Source organism: Blennius ocellaris (genome assembly GCF_963422515.1).
Source record: "Blennius ocellaris genome assembly, chromosome: 15".
NCBI classification, from domain to species: Eukaryota; Metazoa; Chordata; class Actinopteri; order Blenniiformes; family Blenniidae; genus Blennius; species Blennius ocellaris.
Genome location: NC_137664.1, coordinates 17,025,927 through 17,045,931, shown reverse-complemented (window position 1 = coordinate 17,045,931; position 20,005 = coordinate 17,025,927). Strand labels below are relative to the sequence as shown.

The 20,005-nt window shown below is 45.6% G+C and overlaps 1 protein-coding gene across 2 annotated transcripts in view; it reads right to left on the bottom strand.

Moving 5' to 3' along the window:
- Positions 1-20,005, bottom strand: part of palm2akap2 (PALM2 and AKAP2 fusion) — a 90,702-nt gene that overhangs the window by 2,235 nt on the left and 68,462 nt on the right. For both annotated transcript variants that reach the window (XM_080509744.1, XM_080509745.1), the window contains 6 exons: positions 4,184-4,405; positions 3,677-4,033; positions 2,900-2,998; positions 2,681-2,782; positions 1,110-2,529; positions 827-1,005 (listed from right to left, as the gene is read on the bottom strand). In XM_080509744.1, coding sequence (XP_080365870.1) covers positions 827-1,005; positions 1,110-2,529; positions 2,681-2,782; positions 2,900-2,998; positions 3,677-4,033; positions 4,184-4,405 — 2,379 coding nt within the window. The remainder of the gene's footprint in view (positions 1-826; positions 1,006-1,109; positions 2,530-2,680; positions 2,783-2,899; positions 2,999-3,676; positions 4,034-4,183; positions 4,406-20,005) is intronic.

The following is a 20,005-nucleotide window of genomic DNA, read 5'->3' as shown; positions in this document are numbered from 1 at the left end:
GGTTACAGGTTACGAAGAGGCTTCGGGGTGCAGCAGGTACCTCAGTGGTCACCTCGTTGGCCAGCAACAAACGGGCATACTGACCGACCAGCAGGGGGAGAAGCGACAAGTACAGGAAATGAGCAACATCAACATGGGTTAAAAAAAACCAACAACAACAACAACAAAAAACCTATAATCAGCAACATCAGCCATCATAGCCACAAAACTTACAGAAATAATGACCTGTCCCTTGAAGTGGAATTATTTGATCTTACTTATATATAAAATACCGTCTCAAACCAAGGAATACTGAAGAAATAAGGCTAAACAAATGAAAATATAGGCAAAGTTATCTTTGATCTCAGTATTGAATGAAAGAATCCTATCCAAGGTTTGCATTACATCTGGTTTAAAGAAACATTTATTGTTCTTGAGGGGAGGGCTGGTGTGTGTGTGTGTTTGTGTGTGTGTGTGTACACTGTGGAATTCCATGAACTAATCTCCACTGGCATTCGGTTACTTTGACATCATAGACCCGTTTTACGATGACGAGCTGCCTGAAGTTAAAACAGAGAACAAGTGTCCGTGTTTCACTTTCACCTTAATTCCCCGTGCCATGCAGGGAATTTCCCCTCTGGTGCTGTACAGTATTTGTTCACACCAACAGGATGTGTGTGATTGCACTCAACCACGCAGACGATTACCAAATCACAGACCTCCAAACATGTATAATAAGCAAAATGATCATGAACTTGGTTATACTTTCATGTGTTTGGATAATTTCTGAACACATTCCGACTATCCGTTAATGTATGACGTTCATAAAGAGTTTAATAGTACTCACACTGTTGTCTTCCATTTTCTCCCTCCTCTTTACTTTGTGCGTCTGGTAGTCTTCCATGAGCGTCTGCATGAAGTTTTTGGGCCGTGAGCCTCCAGAGTCTTCGCTGCCGGCATCAGACAGGGCTCCTTCCGATGGTGAGGGAGAGACGGGGGGCGCAGGGCGAACTTTCTCAATCTTTCCTGCCAAAATTAGGTGAAAAAAAACCAAAACAAACCCCCAAACCTTACTGTGTTTTCTTAAGCATTCAGGTTGATTTGGGATCCTGCCACGCTGTTGGACTGACCTGGTGCTGTCCGTGCCGTCATGGTGAGTCTGGTCGGCAGGCTGTTGCTCTTCATCTTGTCGGCGGCGGAAATCGTGGTTTTTCGAATCCCCGTCCTCACACTGCTGCCGGGCCGGACAGCCGCGACGGGCTGCGTCTCCCGCTGCTTCTTCAGCTCCTCCTCTCTCTGCTGAGCCGCCCGGATCTCCTCCTCGATCATGGACAGGGTCCGCTGCTTCTTGGAGCGCAGGCGGAACGGGCCGCTGGCGGCCTCCGCCTCGGGGCCCCGAGCTGCAGCCGCCGTGCTGCGCAGCTCGGCCGCCTCCGAGTATTTGCTGAAGTAGCTGAATTCGGGTTTCTCTGGACTCGGAGGTGAAGGGGGCCGGCAGACTGGTTGGGGCCTGGACGCCGGGGCCGCGGAGGCCGGCGCCGGCGCCTGAACCGGAGCTGGGGTTGAGGATGCGAGTGCTCTGGTGTAGGAGGACTGGATTTTGATCCTGGGGCCTCCGTCTCTGGGTCTCTGCGGCGGCGAGACGGGCTGGGGGGGTGGAGGGGAGGGCGCCTGGAGCTGTTGCTGCGTCGCACCCGCCGAGCGTTGCTGAGCCCGCAGCGCCTCCGCCGTCTTCTCCACCGTGACCGCCGACTGCCGGTCCGGCTGCGGGGACGGGTCGGATGGCGCCGGACTGGATGAGGCGGGTGACTGGAAACTGGGTGCTCCGCCCGAGGACACGGGCGAGGAGGAAACGGGCACCGGGCTGCCCGTCGAGATGGAGGATGGCGAAACGGGGGCGCTCAGCTGGGACGAATTCAAGTCGGGCGGCGGCCACTCCCGTCCGTTCTGAGCCGCCAGGGCATTCTGGATGGCGTTCTGCACCAGCACCCCGGCGTGGTACTCCAGCTCGTCCTCTGTCGGGCTGCCGCCGGTCTGCCCGTTGACTGGAGTGGTGGGCTGCGGGGTGGGGGGCGACACCGGGGTGAGAGGCTGCGGGGTGGGCGGTAGCGAGGCGCCGCTGTCGGAAACGTTGTCCAAACTAAACACGGTAGTGTCCTGGGAGCGGACCGACAGCTCGTCCAGTCCGGAGTCCGACTCCTCGGGGTTGAAGCCCGGATGGAAGTGACCCTTCCCGTCTTCCTCCTCGGGCAGGATGGTCATCACAGCTCGGGCGCAAGTAAATTCTCCCACGATTCCCTCGTCGGACCAGGTCACGCGAGTCTCTTCGGTTTCCGCGGCGACGTCGCCGCTCCCTTGGCTGCCCCTGCCCGCGGACTTGGAGAAGGGCTTGGCGGAGTACATGTGAGGAGCTACGTCCTTCCTGGTGGCCTCCCCTTGAAGGAACTGCTTCCTGGCAGACGAGAAGTTGATCTGGTCCTCCACGATGTCATCCTTCCTGGTCATCTCTGGGTCAAAGGTCACCACTGTAGGAGGGCCTGACAGCTGGGGCTACAAACAGAAGAGAAAGTTAGGGGAGAACAAAATTACGTGAATGTGATATATTCGTGTGTGTGTGTGTGTGTGTGTGTGTGTGTGTGTGTGTGTGTGTGTGTGTGTGTGTGTGTGTGTGTGTGCGTGCGTGTGTGTGTGTGTGTGTTACCTGTGTGTATGCACAGGGGTAGCTCTGTTTCTGCTGTTTCCTCTCTTGGTACTTCCTTAGAGACTCAAGCTGCTCTGCATCCAGCTGTTTTTCCAATGGGACCTAGCATGGGTGAACGCAACATATCGGTTGCTTTGTCAGAAGTCAACAGACCCGAAATAGTGAAAAAAATAAAAAATAAAAAAGACCTCAATGGGAGTGTTGAGAGGTGTTACTCACCTCCTGAGGGGGGTTCCACCAGCGCTGGGCGATCCCGGGGTTTTTCTTCACTGCCTGGTCTTTGATCAGTTCCTGACGCTCACGCTCCAACTCATGGACCTGGCAGGAAAAAAAAAAAAAAAAACGCAAAATAAAACAATTATAAGAGAAAACTAAAACTAGCACATAATTATTTACTTTTAAAAAGAAGCACCATTCCTTGTCCTGGGGTTTTGATTCCCCTGAGTGAGGCCTGCTGAAAGGTGATACTCTAAAGAAGTGGAGTGACGCATTTTGTATTAATCTGCATGACACGTGCTGTATAAAACAAGTTTGATCGATTTGATTAGCACATCAATAGGAATAAGCAAACTGGACAAGTGAGCAGTATTTCTTCAAATCTGTTTCACATGTTCTTGAAGTCGGCACTGCTTCATTGCTGCTGATGAGAACATGACCCCAGACGATCTTTGGGTGCTGCTGTCCCGTCGAGTGCTCTGTGTGACTCACAGTTACCACATAGATTCAATTGCAACAGAAACCTCAGTTCATGATTCCATCCAAAGGGTTTCACAATTGTAATTATATTGGAAACTGTATTTGTTTACGAAATACACAACACACAGCAACAACAGTTCAATCAGTCATTTGAGTCATTATATATCTTCCTGGGGATTTTAGGTAGCCATTGGGCTTCAGCTATTAATGTGCAATTTAAGAAACTGTAAAATTCTGATTTCGTGCCACGAGGCTAGAAGCTCAGTCTGATTTAGCAATAGATATCCAAGAAGCTTTTACCTCCTCTGTGGGTCTCCTCCTCGTCACCCTGACCTGCTGCTCCTCTCCGGGGGAGAACAACTTCGCCGGGCGCTTCTCCTCGTGAAACGCTCGCAGCTCAAACTTGGCCCTGCTGCTGGCCGAATCGTCTCCCTGCGCGTGCCCGTTGGTCCTCGGGGACGACTCGTCTTGATGGAGGAACGTCGTCTGCTTCTGTCCCTCCACCACAATCGGCTGGTGGCCGACCGGAGAGGAGGCGGAGACGGACACCGAGGGAGACGCCCCGTCGACGCTGATGGCGTGCTCCGGGAGAGAGGGGTTTCCGTTGGTGGGGGCGTCGGAGGCGGCGTCCAACACCTGGTCCAGGTAGCGGATCTCCTGTGGTCGAGGCAGATGAGGAAACTACTGTACAGATATATATATCACCATCCATAGCGAAAACAGGAAGTCAAACAGGAAAGACAATCATTTTGATTTGTTTACATGCTTACAAAAGAAACCACAGAAAACCTCAGAAAAGCAGCATACCTGCACCACCTCGCTGTCAGATGCTTCCGCCTTGACGAGAACTGCACTGTGCGCTCGGCTGCCGGGGCTGCTGAGGCAGCCATGTTGGATGTGCTGGCTCTCCAGCTCCATGCTTGTGGGCCTGTCAGTGATGACGCTGACCGATTCCTGGAAACTGACACTTTTCAGGGCTCGCTCTCGAGGGGTTGTGTCACTGACATCATCTGCCGCCCGCCACGATTTCTGTCAACAAACAAACGACAAAGTCTTTTAGAGGGGTTTTTTTTTCCCCGCAAAGAAATGAAAGAGTTACGTAGTAGTCGTAGTAGAGTTTTTCCTGACAGATGAGGGCTATTCAAACCTATTTTAAACTCTCACACGCCTCATACATTAACCGATAATCTGTCAGTCTGCATTGCAGTAGTACCACATTGAGGCAAAACCTCTGCAGCAGCAAGTTGTAGTGAATTGTACCTGTCACTGGGGGGCGCTAAGTTACAGGCTGCTGCTGCTGCTTGATGTTTCACTTTCTTTACAGTTTTGGGATTTAATCTGTACAGATGGCCATTGAAATATGGGAACTTAAAACGTTCACAGTGGGAAAATTTCAGCTTCGAGAAAAAAGATTGGTCAAATAGTGTCCTTGATTAAAGAACTGACTCTCTATTTATCATCAACACTACCACTTTAAATCTTGAGGCTTTACAGTAAATAAACAACAGCAAAGTGTTGGGACATTTACATTATTTCCAGCTTTCTATGTCACAGCCTCCATGCAGATGAAGCTGGGAATAGGTGGCACCAATTGAAAGGAAATAAACAAGCTTTCTTAAAGAGACACACACAACTTAAAACACAAATATAAATGTTCTTTCCACCGGGAGCGACATATATGAGGAGTTTTCAATTCAATGCCTGCCCCATCTTCTGCACTCTGAACTTCCCGAGTAAGTAAGTAAATGGAGCTCTCACAGACCCCCAGTTCACTTCTAATGAAGGCTCTGGTTCTTGATTTTCATTAGAACGAAGCCGAGAACAGTTTCTCCTATTGACTTACAAAAACAGAAACTTTCAAAACCTTAAACGCAATCAACCTGCTTCGAATCATTTGACAATGGCAACTCCATGCTTGACAATCCAGCACAAACCCAAGGTAACGGACGACTGCAAGTGATGCCCTCTGTCCCTTTAAATGGTTTCCCAGTAGCAAAAAAAAAGCACAGACATAAGCACGATTCTGACAAATTACACAGTGATGTCACTTACTTAAAACAGAAATTATATCATGGCTGAAAAGTACGTCACGCCTATGTTCAGCAATAGTCACCGGTTGATTCAACACTGCAGTGTTACATTAATCACCGAGGCGGTTTTTGAATTGGTCACGTCTTTCAGCCGTACAGGTTATTCAGAGGAGGTGAAGCAGTTCACAAACCACCAGACCTGTGACCTTCCTTCAATGTCGGGAGATCACTGAGCTATGAGATGTACTCGTTCACCTCGTTGACCTCTCTCCTTGTCCAGATCGCCAACAACTGCCCTTCCTACGCCCGAGGATGTGCTTATCTCCGCAAAGGAGCTGCAGGCCCCGTTTAGAAAAACATGCCGGAGCGTGTGAGGACATGAAATGAGGACCACTTCAGGTTCTCTGTTCAGATAAAGGACAAACATCCTTAAGGAAGAGGCCACCGCTGTTTGATGCTCTCTGACACTCCAGACACGGATCAAAAACAAATCAAGAGTCTGGGTCGCACTGAACAGCTTGAAAAACCATTTCCCCCCCCCGCACGAAGATTTCTCTGAGGTTTCAGTTTTCTTATTCTCCCTCACCCCCTTCCTGCCCCGGCTTCCTTTTCACAGAATATTTTGCCATGTTTTCCTTCCTCCTCCTGCTTCCTCTCTGGGATTGTTCGGATGCAGAAACAGTGGCCTGTGAAGTCACGTGGAAGATTAAAAGTGCCTGCCTCTGTTTTTCCAAAAGGCCTCCTTCTGTCTTGTAATGAAGCAACCATGTCCTCTGCTACTCCCTTTTCCCCGCCTCACCGTCTCTTCATTAGTCCTCCTCTGTCCTCGGAGGGAGAACGTTCTCTGAGGGCATGTTTGTGACCCGTCTGGCTCAGTCACATGCAGATTCTTTACTTTAAGCGGGCTCGTGAGCTAAAATGTGGGAAATACAAAGTAAATACATGCTGGGAACAGCACTGGCCACTAAGGAGTAGTTTTATGTGGATTACTGATGGTCTGAATATAACGAGTACTTTTCATTGTGGGCTCTTTCACAGGAGGAACACCCTATTTTCTCAGGCTGGGTCACGTGGGGCGAAATCACCCAAAATACCCTGATAATACTATCATAGGTCATCAGACAATTTTATTTTGTCCTGTTGTTTCACAACGGCTATAGCTATTCCTGTATCGCAATATATAACGTCAGAGTCGATATCTAATCCTATATCACAGCCATAGGACATACAATATATCAAACAATATCTAATCTTGTATTATAATTTCTGAAATCGTAATGGGTATCAAACCATATATCACTATATCTGAACTCCAAGCTAATATCAGAGCTGCAGTTCAACGTGTGACAGTGACAGTGTATTGTGATATCACATGCAATAAATGAAATAGCTTGAGTAGCATACCATCAACAGTGGATATCAGTAAATTTGTCATGTAACTAATAACTAACTAATATGACAATAACTGAAATTCAAGCTGACAAAAACAACCTAGAATCATGAAATGTAATCTAAAAAACAATATACAATAAACAATAATACCTATTCATATCACAGTTTAACAGTTTATTAAGTCTAAAATGTCTAATCTTGTAACACAATATTACAATATCCAAACATATCTTCAGTTCCTGGAGGCATAAGAACAAATTTCAAGTACTGATCAGAACACAGAACATTTGAAAGTGCTGGATTGTTTTCTGGTTTCCCTCTAGCCATCTCTCTTTTCCTTGTTTTCATCTCATCTTTCCACACTCTCCCTGTCAACAAACCATTTTCTCAGCCTGTTATAATGATGATAGTGAGCATATGAGGACCAAACCTCATTTCTATTTACACGCCCACCCACATGAGGCTATCTGTCTATTATCTCATGCACTGTACTTGGTGTGTCTGTAAGTGTGTTTGCACGTGCAGGAATGTGTGAGTGTGTGGGTGTAGGAGTGTGTGTGTGTATGTGTGTGTGTGTCCAGCAGCCAGGACGGTACAGAGGGGGAGGATATCCTGTTACTTGCTTCAAGAAAACAGTAATACAGTACAGGAATGTCTCATATTCGACACAATTCCACTGTGGACACATGAAAGACAGTGTGCGACTGTTATTGTGCAGCAGCGTGTGCATGCAGCAGGTGTGTGTTTCCGACATACATCGAGGTGAACTTACATTCCGGGCATAACTGCACTGCCTTCAAGGCTGCGGCTCTAATAGTTGTGATGAGCAACGTTGAACACCCGACTGTCCGACTAATGGAGAAAAGTGTGTGTGTGTGTGTGTGTGTGTGAGAGAGACGCAGTCTTATAGTGAGTAAATTCAGCAGCGTGTCCCTCATAGGTATGTGTGAGTCAGCTCAGCGTCATTATTACACGCAGCCCAGATGCTGTCTCACCCTCTGGCTGCCTGCGTCTGTACATCTGGAAGTGCTTACACTACGACTGTGATGCACAAACCTCGCAAACACACACACTCACGTTTGCCCGAGACACCGAGGGGAGGGGAGGAGCCGAGCGTCCCCTCTTGATATATCCTGACTGGAAGTAAAACCACAGCGTCTGCCTACGTTCCACCCGGCAAATGCATATGCAGTGAGTTGCAACGTCACATCTCAGACGGGCTCGTTATAGCACATGTTTCAGTGGTGATGATGTAGACACATGCACATGCACATGCACGCGCACGCACACGCACACGCACACGCACACACACACACACACACACACACACACACACACACACACACACTCCAGTATACTATATCCCTGCTCTGTTTCCTGGCTAAATACGATCCCATGTGGTAACTGGAGCCTGCTGCTGCTGCTGCTGTGCTCTTGTATCTAAACAGCCTGCAAACATAAGGCCAAACAGTATAATTACCCAATAATACCATTGCCCCTCAAGGCGACACATGGGAGATCCCCAACAATGCCGACGGACGCTTCAGTGGCCACATAAATCAGTGGTTTCGGTGGCAAAGGCCATGGGTGGGACAGGTGGGCTACTTGTGAGAGATATCTGAGATTAACATCAGGTCAGAGCAGGGGAGTGAGCAGGACAGTCGGTGCCGTCGTTTCTTGAAACAAGCAAGAATATTTCGCACTATGGCTGGCATTCCCACATCTCCACAGTCACCCACATATTTTGATTTCATACCAGTGGCGTTCATAGTGGAGGGAGTAAAAATGACCTCTCACAAATTGGCTAAACTCTAATTTTCTATCTGAACACGACTCAAAAATCCAAAAAATTATCCTTCAACAAAAAAAAAGAAGAAAAGAAAAGAAGCTGACCACTCACCTGCTGTTCCTACACGTTAAAATAGATCAATCTAATTCTATGGCAAATGTAGATCCATGTTGTGGTAGTCCAAATCAAACGTGACAACAATTTCTACCATCTGTGTGTCTTCTTTTCTTGAGCTTTTCCTTTCTGGCTGTGTTAAAGCGTCCTGTCCCGTCCCAGAAAGTGGGAGTGCCGGACTTTTCCCCGGGCAAGCCTTTTCCTCTCCTTCTTCTCCTCCTTTTCCTCCCCTCCCATCTCTTTCCTCTCCTCCACAAAGCCTCTCCTTTCTCAGTAACATTCCTGCCGGCTGCACGGTGAGCTGTGATGTCATGGGCTAAGTGTGTGTGTGTGTGTGTGTGTGTGTGTGTGTGTGTGTGTGTGTGTTTCTCTAGATGCCCTCGTGCACAAAGACTCCCTCTGTGCGAACCCTCGCAGACGCGAAAGACACACACGCCAAAAACATCCACCCTGCGCCTCCTCCCTTCCTGTGTACCCTCTCTTTCCCCCCCCCCCCCCCCCCCTCTCTCCTTTTAACCTCCAGCTCCTGTCAGTGAGCCGGTCGGGATGGAGACAGGCGATGATGAAGAGATGATGACTGAAGGAACGGGAGGGGGGGCGATAAGAAGGGAATGGTATTCTGTTCTGTCATCAGCGCTTGTCAGACTGTTGACTCAGTCTCACATGAAGGTTTCACCTGCTGTATTCACCTATTAATAAAATGAATGAAACTTGCTGCGTCGCGCTGCCGCAAAGCTCTCGAGCCGTCGTGTTTTCAATTATCATTGATCTTCGAGGAGAATTCACATGATGCAAGCTGCTGCTACAGAGCCAAGTCCAACCATGATGGTGATAAACTGCAGAATCATGGCAAACATGTAACTGTAAAGCCGACATGAATGAGTAATAACATCTCATGAATATTTACAGTGACAGCTTCGAAGTGTGTAGAACAAAAAAAAAACAACTCCTGCTGCACTTTGTCTTTACATATCGTCTGTAACTCTTGTAACTGCTGCACCTGCTGCTTTGCACTGAAAAGCTGATTTTAAAAATGTTTTCGTCTCCGTCACTCATACAATTAAACTGTCTTTTTATGAAAATATATCTTTCACTCACCCCCAGATTTTACCTGCTGCTGGAAATGTTGAGTGACAACAATTGTCTTCATCAGGTTTCATTGACCCCCAGTGTCATTCGGTCCGTCTTTGTCTATAATTCCGACTTTTTTTTTTTTTCATTAGTACGTTCAAGATGCACATATATACTGACTGTACGTAAATACACACACATTTCAGTTTGTTTTAATCAAACTTTCGCACTGCGAGGAGGAATTTGTCTACAAAGCTAAAAAGTGGAATGTCATGATTAATATTGTTAAATCAGTATTTCATTTAAAGCCCTGTGCTGGTATCATTCTGCTTTGTTCTCTGTTTACTCGACAACGATTCAACTGAAAATGCATCGCTTTGTTTTCTCATTTCAGAAACGTTTCATGTGCACATGACAACGTTTTTAAAACATGGAAATGGCAGAAACGTCGAAAATTACGTCATGTTGGGCTACAATTGGGTGTTGTTGGTTGTTTCTGTAATGAAACACATGCACACGGAGAATAATACACTATAAACTATTAACTATGGCCAGTGCACGGAAATTCGTATGAACAGAAAGCAAAGTCGAATTGTTGGGTGACTCCAAGTCCCAGGAGATATGGATTGGGAGTAATGACACTCAGGAGGCCGCCATTGTTGTTATTGTCCATCTACTGTATTTACTAAGCTGGTAGTGCGTTAGCAGCATTTCCATCATCGACACAGAGTTGAAGTCTAAATGTTGTTTGTAAAAGTTCTACCTTCGATTTTCAAAACGCAACAAAAGTTTTCATGTCAACTGGGCCTAAATCTTTAATAAGGTAATAACAAAGTAATAAGCAACATCAAAGCAAATTTGTCGAATGGATGGTAAACCCGAGAATGTAAAATTTCTGTTTTGCACATTCAATACTTTGATATGTACGTTTCTTAAAGTCCATTTCACTGTTTTGTTTTGTTTTTTTCCCTCCCTCAAACAGTCCAGGACATTTTGATAGAGCAAGAATCTGTTATGACACGTGAGCGTGTGCTTGATTGAGCACAGGTTGGACTCTGACATTTACTCACATGAGATGCTTCATGGGTAAACTATTGCTGACCCAAGGCTCTCAAAAATTAAGCTACTGTTTGTAAATCCTTTTTTCCAACACAAAAGAATTGCCATCACCATTTTACTGTGAAGAGGCTCCATGTGTAACGTGGAACATGATACAAGTGTAATCATGTCGCATAAAGGCGAGCACAAAGCTGGCCAATGGGACGGGAGTAGAGATTAACCTTGCACTGAGGCTATTTATGTGTCTACTTGCGCCATGTGTGTGTATGTGTTGGGTCATAGGATCAGGCCACGAGAAACCAGAGCTCACCTGAGTCATGGGTCCACTTTCTCTGCTCACAAACGACACAAGGAGAAGCGGTGGAACTGGAAACACTTTCCTCCAGGTTACAAGAGCAATTAGCAATATAGTGTCAGTGGCTGTTAAATGATGGAGGACGAGCGAGTCAGAACTCACTGTCTCAAAGCCAAACAGGTTTACAGCAGCATGTGACAGAATGATAGATTTCCTCTTGTCTGGTTTTTTGTATTTGCTCTAATTCCCTACTTTCTTCTTCTCTATTCAAAACTTGACCTCGTGTCAATGACGAGGAACTGAACCAGATGTTTTACACATGCAGCCACCAGCCACAGAGAGCCCAAATAGTAGTCTTTTTTTTGATTTCCAGCTCTGAAAAACCACCTTCCAAAGCCTGGGGGGGGAAAATAAAATGAAAGACTTCAAAGAAAAACAAGTTTTATGAGATTTGCCTTCCAATCCAGACCACAAACCATCTGTGTTGTCACTTTAGGTTGAATGCCCATGATTTTCTCGTATATCAATAAAAGGTGATGGGGAGAACAGTTGGGTAGTCCGGAGGTCAGACAGGTTGTCGCAGACTGTGTGACAAGATACACTCCGCTGACGCCGATTTTTATTTTTTTTTATAAACGTGAGCTGTGGCGCTCAACATTCTGATTCCACTGCCCCTGTTTGAAACGATGAGCGAGTTCTCAGGGCTAGAAATAACTCAGCCATCTGATGAAGAGAAATCGGTCACGGAAAATTGGGACAGTAACCCAATTATCGAACATCCACTGGGAATCTCAGTTCTTGGGTGGCTTTGAATGGACAAAAGATATCATGATGGCCATTACTCTGTGTGAGAGATGATGGTTTACAAAGCCATGAGCCAATTACTGGACAGTGAGTCCAAAGCATAGAAGATGAAAAAAAAAGGAAAAGTCAGCAGGGGGGCGTGAGCAATACTTGGTATGCGTGTCCGATTGTGAACAAGTGCAACTGGGTCAGCAGCACCAAGTCAATACAGTCATGGCTCTAAGCAAGGCTTATGTCACGAGAGCTGATCGGGATTGATCTGAATCGCAGCGAGTGACACACTTAACAACAGCAGCATGTCCGGGAAGCTCAAATGTCAACTCCTATCATATGAGAGACTTACACAGGCGGGCAACTAAGACGGCTGAACTTTTACACGTTCCGTGAGAACGAAAGAAAAATAATATAGCACTGTGTATTCAGACTGAACATATTTCATATTTCAAGTTTTTATAACAAACAGAGTTAGTGAAGATAATTTAGCTGTTATCCCATTTCAAAGAAAAGATTTTAAATAGTTATCAAACGTGTTGATGCCCTTTAAGTTTGATGTTCAAAGAAGAGGTAAAAAAAAAAAAATGGAAGCTGGAGTCCATCGGAATAAGCTTGCACTCACTTGGCCTTGTTCATAACTCTGTGTTGTACAAGTGGTAAAAAAAAGAGAAAGATCGAAGTGGAAAATCTCTATCTCTGAGGTTGGAAAAGCTGTAGGTTTATTTAAAGAGCTATTTTGGTGGATATTTAGGAGACGTCAGACATTTCCAGCACAGGAAGGGAAGGTTTACAATGTCTGCTGGGAGGGGGAACGCGTCAGTCATCATTTGTAGTGTGTGACTGGGTGACGTCTGTCTCATCCAAAAGTAACTGTGAGTTGCCCCCCCCCCCCCCCCCCCCTCGGCTATAAAATTCTGTCTTTAGCAGCCTATGACAGCAACATCTTTTAATAACAGTGAAGGTAATGTTTGAATCTATATTGAGACTGTGGTAATACAATAAATTATGGGTGGAGAACACTTGAATCATAACAAAAAAAAAAAAACGAAACTAAAATGTGAACGATCCTGCAAGGTGAAAGGAAACAACTGATTGGATAAAAGCCTATCGGAGCTCCCAGGTCATCTAAACAGGAAACCAGGAAGCTTTGCTAACTTGTATCCATGGAAATGGCCATCAACACAGGAAGGACACTAAAAACTAAAGACCACCTGCACAGAAACATACACAGACACAGAAATATAAGCTATTGAGTGTCGGTAAAGGTCCATTTCTGCTAAATAAATAATACTGAAAGGAAACAGCCAGATACAACAGTAGCAATAAAGTAATCCTGGTCAAGTAAGACCCTTTCTGATCTTCAGCTGTGTATCTGCTTGCAGCAAAATAGAAAAATCCACAATCATTCTGAAAGTACAACAACAATAATAGTGATTTGCATCTACCCACTGCCATCGAGCCTGATACAACGACCACACTCGAAACATGTTGAGATCCCTTCTGAACTCTAACTGTGACAGAGGAATGTGTGGCATGTGTGGACTCATGGAAACGATCTGTGACCCCTTTTCCAATGCTCTCAAACACATAGCTCAGACCTCCTCGGACTCCCTGATGGAACGACAACAAAAGCCCCCCCCGACAGGAGCTTCAGCCTGAATACTAATGCTGCACTCCACTACACACACACACACACATGCACACACACACAAGCTTAGCCTGCATGCTCACAGACGAGGACTCTTGAAAAGAAAGGGTCTGCAGTCGGGGAGTGTGACCGGTTGTGTACGCGACGCTCCCCAAGCACAGGACAGACGTCCAGATTAACACTCCCGGTACAAGTACAGAAGAGGACACGGTCTCACTGTAACACAAGAACAGCCGCCCGTTATTACTTGTGTCCTGAGAGTGAAAGGCGGTGATTGTAGAGCTCTGGTGCGGCTCGCTCTCTGTGCAATAATATTTCATACTGTGAAAGCAAAACAAACTGTACTTTTGCTGGGCCGGTCGCCCGGTAAAAAGGTTCACTCTGTGAGCATTTTTTGTGATGGGGAGTGAGCCACTGGTGCAAAATAAAGACTATTTAAGAGCCTCGTGCAAAGCGCAGGTCATCCAAATAATCTTAAACTAACAGAACCAAACTGTTGCCGATTATTTCGAGTGTAAGGCCAAGAAGGAGGCGATTTAAAGGCACTTCTGTGTTAGAATAGCAGATTTTGACAAATCCCCCCCTGACTGATCATGCTGGATTTGCAATATGAATATGTGCTTTGTGGAACGAAAACGCACAAATGATGTGTTTTCACCTATCATGAGTTCGAGAATGCTAACTTCTGCCCGTAATTCCACAATAGTGACACTCCTGTTTGCATCGATACTGCACTCTTTACATTTCAGACAGCGGACCACATGGCAATGTCATTAATCATTTGGAGCAAATTAAATAATTTCAGTGCTAATGGCTTCACTGACGTCTGCTGGCAGGATCCAAATAGCAGCTATGACAACATGAAGTGTAATGAATTAATTTGATTCATGTTCTTGCAACAGAACAGGCTGGGCATGTCAGCGTAGACAGAACACAGTTAGATCTCACAGAGAACCTGCAGATAAGTCAAAGAAAGTAGACAGAAGACAGGATCGCTGTCTTTTATTGTGATCATTCCTGTGCATCCCACTCAGGTTTTTTTTTTTTTTTTAAAGTAGTAACTCTACTGTAACTTCTATATGTTCTGTGTTGTCTTTCATTTAAGGATGTTTGACTTCCCTTCCTCGTGTCTGATTGCTGCTCCTTGCCCTGATGTGTTTCACCTGTGCCTGAGTGGACGATTGTCTTAAGTTGGACCTCAGTTCTTTGTCATGTTGCTGGTTTGTCTGTGATTCACTGTGTTTCAGTTTGTTGGTTTATTGGATCCTTGTGTTCCCTTTGATTCACGAGAAGGAGCGCTTTTTGCAACCTGCTCTTTCAAGGCCTTTTCAGTCCGCCCTCCACACACAACACCCCAGTCCTTTCTTGGAAGTTTGGGAAACTTTGCCAAAACCTGTTTTTGGGGAAAGAGTTCCTTTTCCCCCTCCTTTTCCTACAGCCGCTGCTGATTATGTAACCGCTCGGTCCTGCTGTTAATCCAGCAGGGCATGTCAACAGTCATCCCCTTCATTTTGTAATGCACCGCACACACCCTTGCACAATCAAAAAGACAACTTGTTCGACGATTAATGTGAAAAAAAAAAAGCACAAAATATTGATCTGTCACTCTCAAACAGCAACTGCGTCCATTCACAAATAGATGCCGACAAATGGAGGGGAAGAAAGAAGGAACGGATCTTCAAGAGGAAGAAGAGTCGACCCATGGATGGTTGAGTTAATGGGTTTTGCCCTTGTTAGTGTGAGTTCCTGTGTAACCCCTCGTGAACGTATGAGAGAACAGAAAGCCACCGAGCATATAATTGTAATCCGTTCGCAGCGTGATCCAGCCCACTTTGCACTGAGGTTCTTGTGGGACCCAATTCCTGGAGACCACACAGTGAGGCCAGCGGGCCGCTGGGTGAAGCTGGGAAATAAACCGAAGATTTGGTGTGATTGTTTTGTGGATTTACCGCTGAGTAAAATGGTCTCTTGGTTTTATAATAAGAAAGGTAAATAACAAAAGACATTTGAAGCAGCTAGAAACACGAGTTATTGGCACAGATAATGAATTGCATTATGTTTGTGAAGAACATGTAAATCACACTGCATGCCAGTGCTTTCATTTGCGTCAATAAATTTAACGCCCAATCATGCATTGGTATGCCAACTATTAGAGGAAAAATGTGCTCAACGTAGCAGGTTAAATTTAGGACTTTTTCAGGCAATAGATCAGAACAGCCATCCTGTAAAAATGGATAAAATTGTTGTATGGGGGGGGGGATAAAATGCCGAACACTAAAAGCGCTAGCATCTATAAAGACGTAGGTCTGACCTTGTCCATAAAGGGCACACTCCTCTTCGCCTGACTGATCTTGGTACAGATTTGTGCTGTTTTGCGGCCCAACATCCCGTCCCAGCGTTTTCATGCCCCGGCCTGAGCGACACCGAGCAGAAGTCTCATTACTGACCACTGGCTTGTTTCTGGCCCCCCGACGCGGACCATATTAACGCAGGAGTCCTGAGAGAATGCACCTCCTCCCACTGTTTAGCTTACAGCATTAACTATCTCTGCTCTGCCTCAGGCTGAGAAGAGTGCTGTGCTAATCACCCATCTATTTCCGGAACCCAGCTCATTAGCCTGCAGTATTTAGACAGAGGAAGGCTTCACACAGGATGAAAACAACATGTGACAGCAGACATGTCCGAGCCAAACAATGACCGTGTCAGCCATTTATTTGGGTGCCACAGCTTTCCATCGACAATTATCTATCTACCTATTTGGACAACCTATTTCAATTAGGTTTTTTGTTTTTTTTTTCAATATAATTTTGTATTGATATCAAGACTAATTATGTGGAGGATCAATTAAATGTCACTTGCTGAGTGAGAACATGATAACAAAGATAACACCTGCAAGTTGTTGTGTCTTGGCAGCATGATCTGCAGAGAACTTCCCATTATTGGCTTAAAAAAAAAAAACTGTATTCGAAGTGAGAAGCCGTGTTGATAGTGAGGCCCGTGTCTGCAGGGATCTCTTTGTACCTAATAATATCGATTTTTTTTATCAGAGAGCACAGGACTACATTTCAGCTACTGTCTGCAGATGTTAGTGTTATAAAGCTTCCTCGTCCTTCAACCTATAACGTTATAATCGCCGACTAAAATGTAACCGTGTCACATGGTGACACGAACACAAGGCAGAAGAAGCTTCTGATGCTCTGCTGACAATAAATTCCTGTATCGACTGAACATTCTGTATTCCTGTTCATTCAGCTTAGGCACTGTGTGCGCAGTTCCAGTGGAACTGAAAACCTTGATTTATACAAAGCCACCTCTAATTTTCTTCATGTTTTCTGCACTGCAGTGATCGCTTGGCCCTATTTTATTTATCACTTTATTTATTTTCTTGCATAGAAAGCGCTTGATGTGTTTCAGTACAATTTCCCCTTTACTCGCATTTTTTTCTCTGTATTTTTGTGGAAACTTTGGTAGAAAATTGCTTCAGATTTATCCCACAACACCATCCCAAGAGATTTTTTTCTCTCTCTCCAGTTGGAGTAGCAGAAATGATGACATCATCAGTTACAACATCAGGTGAACGTCACACAGTTTGAAGAAACAAAACCCCAGACGCCAACCCCAAGGTATGCTGGGAGTAAGTCTTTCATCGAATTGATAGAGCCAGGGAGTTGTACGTCGCCATCGCTGCCCCAACCAACTCAACTCAGGCGTCACCTGGATTGGAAAACGACCCCGCCCAGAGACACGGCGCTGCCTTGAGCCTCCCTCGCACACGCTGCTCCCCAAATGATATCCTGACATTCCTCTCTGGAGCTGGAATGCGATAACAAGACGTCTGCAGCTTTTCACCACCTAAGTAAAAAAAAAGTAGCCCTGACATTGGAAGTCAGCCTCCTTCCTCACTTCCCGGATTCACGGATAAAGCCTTCGCTCTGGCTGTTAATCAATCTGGTAGCTGTTTACGGTCAATTCAGCGTTTCCTCCTCTGACCAGAGAAGGCGCGGGAGTTAGGAAAGTGTCCAATGTTGTGTCTTGAGGCAGCTTTCTTGAAAATGTCCTGTTCCCTGCATTTGCGCATTGTCTATGCAAGTGCTGTTTGTTGTAAACACAGCATTTGTGCTCGCAGGTGGTTGGTGCATTGCTTTGTGTTAAATGAATGGCTTCTGGTGGACAGTACAACAATAGCCTCTGGATGTTGTGGACAATAGTAGGCAGTGGCGGTTGTGTGATGGTGGCCATCGCATGGCTGGCTTGTATTGTTACGTTTCCTGAATCCCTCCAGTTCTCTTCCTCTCTGGAACATAAATACCAATACTGCAAACAAAATACTTTTCTCAGATGGAATGTGGTTAAAAAAGAAAAAAAAAAGAAAGAAAGAAACTCTTTGACCTTGTCAGACGACAAATTCCACCTTTTATGATAGCAAAACTGCCTGGTCGCTTAAAATTGTTACGTCTCAGACAAAAGGGACTGTAAGCACTGAGTAAGCCTCTTTGATTTCTGTGAATCCACAAATGTGGCGATTTAGATCGCTTAAGAAACATATTTGGTTCTTGGAATTGTTAAAAGCCAAGTAAGTCACGTCTGTAAGTCCTGATGCCTTGATATCGTCTGCGAAACTGAAGATTTCGATAAAAGTTCAATTCAGAGTGAAACAAAAAACATTTCTTTCAATATCGTGAAGCTTTGAAAGTGTTCTGATCCACTTATTTCAGGCTATATTCCTCCGTCATGTGATTGAGCTTGGAACACATCCTGGTTTCAGGCCCTTCAACTGGAGGATAATTCAAAAGATTTGATTTGGTTCACGTCATTTGAAGAAGCACTTAATCCGCTTGCTTCAGACGAATAGTTAAGATAGGTACAGTATGCTCTTGGCAACAAATTAATCTGTGTTCTACTTCTAAGTAAATACGAATTTTCATTCAGACCAGATGAGTAGTCTCAAAAAAAGGAAAGTTCTCATGTTAGTAGATCAGCTTAAAAACACATGTGAGTGCAAGATCCACTTTTTAATCAAAGTCTTTAGTAGATCTGGTGATGAATTCCTTATCCATCTCGGCGGACGTGTTATGGTCTTGCTAGCAAATCACATGCATCATTAATGAAGGTAGAGCCCGATCCATGCAGCGCTGCAATCAAACAAGCGCCTTTGAATTAAATGATATAGTTACATATACATCAGGCTCTGACTGATGCACATGGGAGATAACTGTTGGGAATTGATGCTTTCATGCTGACAAAAGATAACACTCAAACAGTCTCAACGCCAGTAAGTACTGACTGGAGATGCCAAATCCCATTGGTATAACCTTCATGAACAAACTAAATATAACATTTACAACCAAGATCAGATCAGTCTGTCAGGGAAAAGGACGCCTCTCCAGTTGGACGCAGAAACACAGAGTGCCTTGATGCAGTCTCTGGAGTTCAACCCGATTCTCAGATCAAATACATTATTCGTTAAGTGACATAAAATTTGCTCAAACCTGCATTCAGGTTTCAGAATACAGGCTGTCATCTCGTCAGATTTCCACTGCTTGTGTCAAGGTGACTTCTTCATCAAAGCAGAAAGAAAGCTGAAAACACACAAACTCCACTGAGTCCCTTTATCGCATTTAGCTGTCATCCACTCCCCAGGGCCAGGCAAAAATAGCCGCAAATTGTCATTTACACAGAAGCACATCAAATCCCAGCTACTTCAAATAACATGAACCAACACGAGGGGGGGGGGGCTTTGTTTGCATGCTGGGAAAAATAATTTTCAATCACTGGTGTCGTATCTGCCCCGAGGGACGCTCACATGACACGCTTTCTGCGGCACACAGCCGAGCCCACATGTCATCGTCCCCAATTGTTTTTTATCGCACACGGTCAGCTGAGAGTACACACATCGGGTCTGGTGGACAAAAGGGGTGACAGTGTGCAATATTTCCACAACATCCATTTGTTTGGGACCTCGGCCCACAACGCGAGGCAATGTATCGCTCGCTTTTCCTGGAGGATGGCCAGCGAAAGGCCCATCAACAGATCAGCCACTGAGAGGTTATCAGGCAGTTAATGTCAACAACACTTCGAGCTGAGTGAGACTGAACAGACCTCCGACCCAGCATCCTTCAACCCCGCCCCCTCCCCCACTTTCCCCCCACCCCCCCCCCCCCCTCTCGTCGTGCTTCCATTCAATGCTTCACCTCGCCCAATCAAAGGCACCGACGGAAGCCTTTATCTCGCCCTCCACCTATTGTCTCTCGCCATCTCGGCCAGCCTTGTCACACATCATCTCTCCCGCAGGACATTGGTCCCATTTCCATGTCCTTTTGTGCTTTTGGCCGTCAACTCCATACCTGTTACGTAACCTGCGATTGTGAGTCTGTCTGTGTGTTTTCTGGGAAGAGGGCGAGGGCTCGAGGAAGAAGACCTCATCGATAAGTTT